At 46.0% G+C, this 3,505-nt stretch overlaps 1 protein-coding gene across 1 annotated transcript; it reads left to right on the forward strand.

Moving 5' to 3' along the window:
* The first annotated feature begins 963 nt into the window (after positions 1-963).
* LOC126544413 (uncharacterized) lies at positions 964-3,505 on the forward strand. The gene is made up of 3 exons (XM_055061075.1): positions 964-1,042; positions 2,165-2,670; positions 3,412-3,505. The coding sequence occupies exons 1-2, from the start codon at positions 1,037-1,039 to the stop codon at positions 2,666-2,668; spliced, it is 510 nt and encodes a 169-aa protein (XP_054917050.1). The 5' UTR covers positions 964-1,036; the 3' UTR covers positions 2,669-2,670; positions 3,412-3,505.

Raw genomic sequence — 3,505 nt, forward strand, 5'->3', positions numbered from 1 at the left:
GTTTTTGCAAGATGGTCCTTTCTGCGAGGCACTCGAATTCTCTAACTAGAGAATTCTGCGAGTGACTTGGGGAAATCGATAGGCGCGAAATCTCCTTATCGTAAGCTAATTTGTGATTCAAGCGGTGGGTGTTGCCGTACTTGATAGATTCCTAGTGCGCAAACTTGCACGTTGAGTTCTCTGAGAAGGCGCCCTCGTGCGAACCTGCCACGGCAACTCAAATGACGAAGAAACAGAAAGCCGCTAGGATGTATAGTAAGGCAACACTTCTGTTACATATCAGCACCTACTGTGAGTTGTGTCCTACATAAGCCGGGCGAAACTTCCTTACGTTTCACCTGTTATCTGTAACTTCGCTCTTTAAAAGTAAAGCACCGATGTCTGAACCATTCAAAGTGAAATCGAGAATGCCAATTTTTTTCCCTCAAAATGTACCTTTTCTACAAGGTAGGAACGGCTATAGCGTTCTCAATAGCCAGACTGAATATGCAAGCACTCAGGTGATACTTCTAAACCGGCCTTGCGCATAATACGTAATCTGCTCTTTCCTACTTCTTGCTCATTAAAGAGATGGTTTGCTAACGAATTAGGCTTTAGAAGATAATACAACCAGACGTATGGCCTTGTGGGTGCAGCCCTCGAAAACTTTCGGATATCCGAAAAGAGCGACAAACCGCGCCGTTCTATATCACTAGTTCAACGAGAAAAGAAAAGCACAAGGAAAGTTGGAGATAGAGAGTGCAGCAACCGGAGAACAGGGATGGGCGGAAGTGGTGCAAGCCACTGGAAAAGCCACTCCCGGTTCAATCTTTAGAGCCAGCTTATGCGTTAGAGTGCGACAGGTAAATAACCGCGACCAAGGGCTCGCAGAACTGCTTCCACGTCACTTCCTCCACGGCGGCGGATTCGATTTGTCTTTTTGTTTTGAGTTGAAGACACCACGCTTCCTTCGAATCCGGTATAAAAGAGCAGCCACTCTCGAACGGGGAATCACCATTTCCAAAGATCTCGCCAGAAGACACCCATCTCCGTCGACATGAGGGTGAGTTTGCTTTCGGCCGGTTGTTTGCAGCAGAACTGTCGGTTCTATTCGCACGATGCGTATAACTGTCGAAACCATGATATATACAGAGAGCACTGAATTCTACAGGTTTATTAAGGTCTATTCGCATTTGCAGTATTATTTACGTAATTTATATGCTGTAATTTTACTACCGATCTCCGTTGCCCTATAGTATTTCAATATTTCCAAAATATTTGTGCTATAGGCCAGCTAATTCAGTAGAAAAGTTCTCGTGATGTAGTTCCTCTACAACAGGTCGGCAGAACCAATGTCTTAAAAGAAACACGTTCTGATATCGCGTGAAATAATAATAAGAAATGTGCAGATCACGTGCACTGTGGAGAATTCATACTGTGCGAAGCGTTTTGAAAGTATACTACTGTCTATCGTGTATACGACGTCTGGCTTTTGTCCCGGGTGAACCTGGTTCGATACTACTATCGGACATGTAATTATTTTTCTTTGATGAGCTACCGAAACCTACCTACGTGCTTGGCATCGCTTATCGAATTAGAAAAACAGTAATATTAAGCATAACGTATTGTATTAGCTAAATATAACATTTCCTTTACAATTTCAGCATCTTCAGTTGTCTAAATGCAATATAAACCAATTGCAAAGTATGGTTATTACGGATAGGGTCGTTATCCTAGACATACTAGTGCGGAGCTTACACTTCACATGCGCCTAAGTAGCCATACGTCAGAGTACTGTTCAAATGGCGCTATAAATTTGAACGATCACTAAATTGACGCCGGTAACATCGACGGGGTCATACAATAGAGGTTCCTCTGCGAGAACGTGTACTGTGTCACCATCATGAGCATTCTTATCCTGTAAAGAAGAAACGCTGCACAGCGAAACCACGCCGTGCAATCGTGAATACAGACGAAGAAATTTTACAGAAATCGGGGCGCCATGATCAAAAGTCATTGAGCTTTTCGGCGTAGGTCTTTGTCATTTCGCTATACATATAACACTGCACTGTGTGTATGCATGCACTAAAATGTACTTTATGTATACTTAGCACTTACTTTACTCTTTCGTTGCACTACATGACACGGAATAATGCTAACGATGGATCCATCTTTCCAAGTGCAGACTTTCACGGCCGTTGTCTGCGCCCTCCTAGTCTGCAGCGTTTACGCTGAGGAGGAGAAGGTCGAAGCGCGCGGTGGCCTTGTGGGCGCTGGTCTCGGTGGCTACGGCGCCGGTGTAGGACCTGGTCTTGGCGGCGTTGGTCTCGGAGGTGTTGGTCTGGGACATGGTGGCCTCGGAGGATACGGAGGAGGCTTCCAGTCCGGATACGGCTCTCAGGCCGGCGGCCACCAGGGTGGGTTCCAGAGAGGCGCTGCCGGACACAACCAGGGTTCCGCGGGCTTCGCCGGCGGTGCTTCCAACAGGAACGTGAACGCCTACAATGACAACAAGGGCTACAGCCACAGCTCGGGCTTTTCGGCCTCGGACCGCAACAAATTCGGTACCGGACACAACCAGGGATCGTCCGGATTCCAGGGTGGCGCTGCCGGACACCAGGGCGGCTACGGACAATCTTCTCACGGACACCAGGCCGGTGGCGGCTACGGCGGTGGATACCTCGGCTAAATGTGGGTACCTTTCAGGAGAAAACTTTCCAGTGTCAGACGACCACCACAATACGTAACTGTCGTCGAAGAAAGGCGAAGTATCGATTTAAGTGCTGCGTGTGTGGCTTGCGACTACACACTGGCAGGCATTACAAGGCTTTCCGTGCTAACAGCAAATCTCATTTGGCGAGAAAAAAAAAAAACAGCCTCTACAATGTGGAACGTGCACTGTACTCCATTGTGTACTCCTATTCAGGGCGCAGGAAACTCGCAGCACTGTCAGTTCAATATATGAGACTTCGTTTCTCCAAGGACGTCGGGTCAGGAGGCCCCGTGCTTCTTATGGTCACTGCCCAACTCTAGGAGAGACTTATTCTTCACATCACCGGGGAAGCAAAGAACTATACAAACAGTAAAGTGTCGGCTGGTGCAGGAAATCAATCAAAGGTCAAAGAAAAGATGGAACTACGCATTTGCCTCTGGACTAAAGTTGCGTTAAACAAATCTAGCTTGTTAAACCACTTATAATGAGGATGAAATAATACATAAAAATGAACAGCACAGATTAGTAAGATTGCGATGTGTTTAGAAATACCCGCCAGAATATATAAAAAATGATTCGCATACTTTTATCTTATTGACAGACACCACATTGCATAGTTGCGCTAAATAATCTGTTTTATTGCATAACAAAGTGAAAGCTAGGAAAAATGTCATTACATTAACTGCAGCGCGTAACCGTGTTTTATTTCTCGTTTGCAGAGTCGGTGCTTTACCCGCAGACTCGAGGGTCTACTTCGCTACAAGGTCATCTCAGGAGAAAATAAACGGCGCCCATTTTATTTATGAGTACAAA

The sequence above is a fragment of the Dermacentor andersoni genome, chromosome 10 (genome assembly GCF_023375885.2).
Source record: "Dermacentor andersoni chromosome 10, qqDerAnde1_hic_scaffold, whole genome shotgun sequence".
NCBI lineage: Eukaryota > Metazoa > Arthropoda > Arachnida > Ixodida > Ixodidae > Dermacentor > Dermacentor andersoni.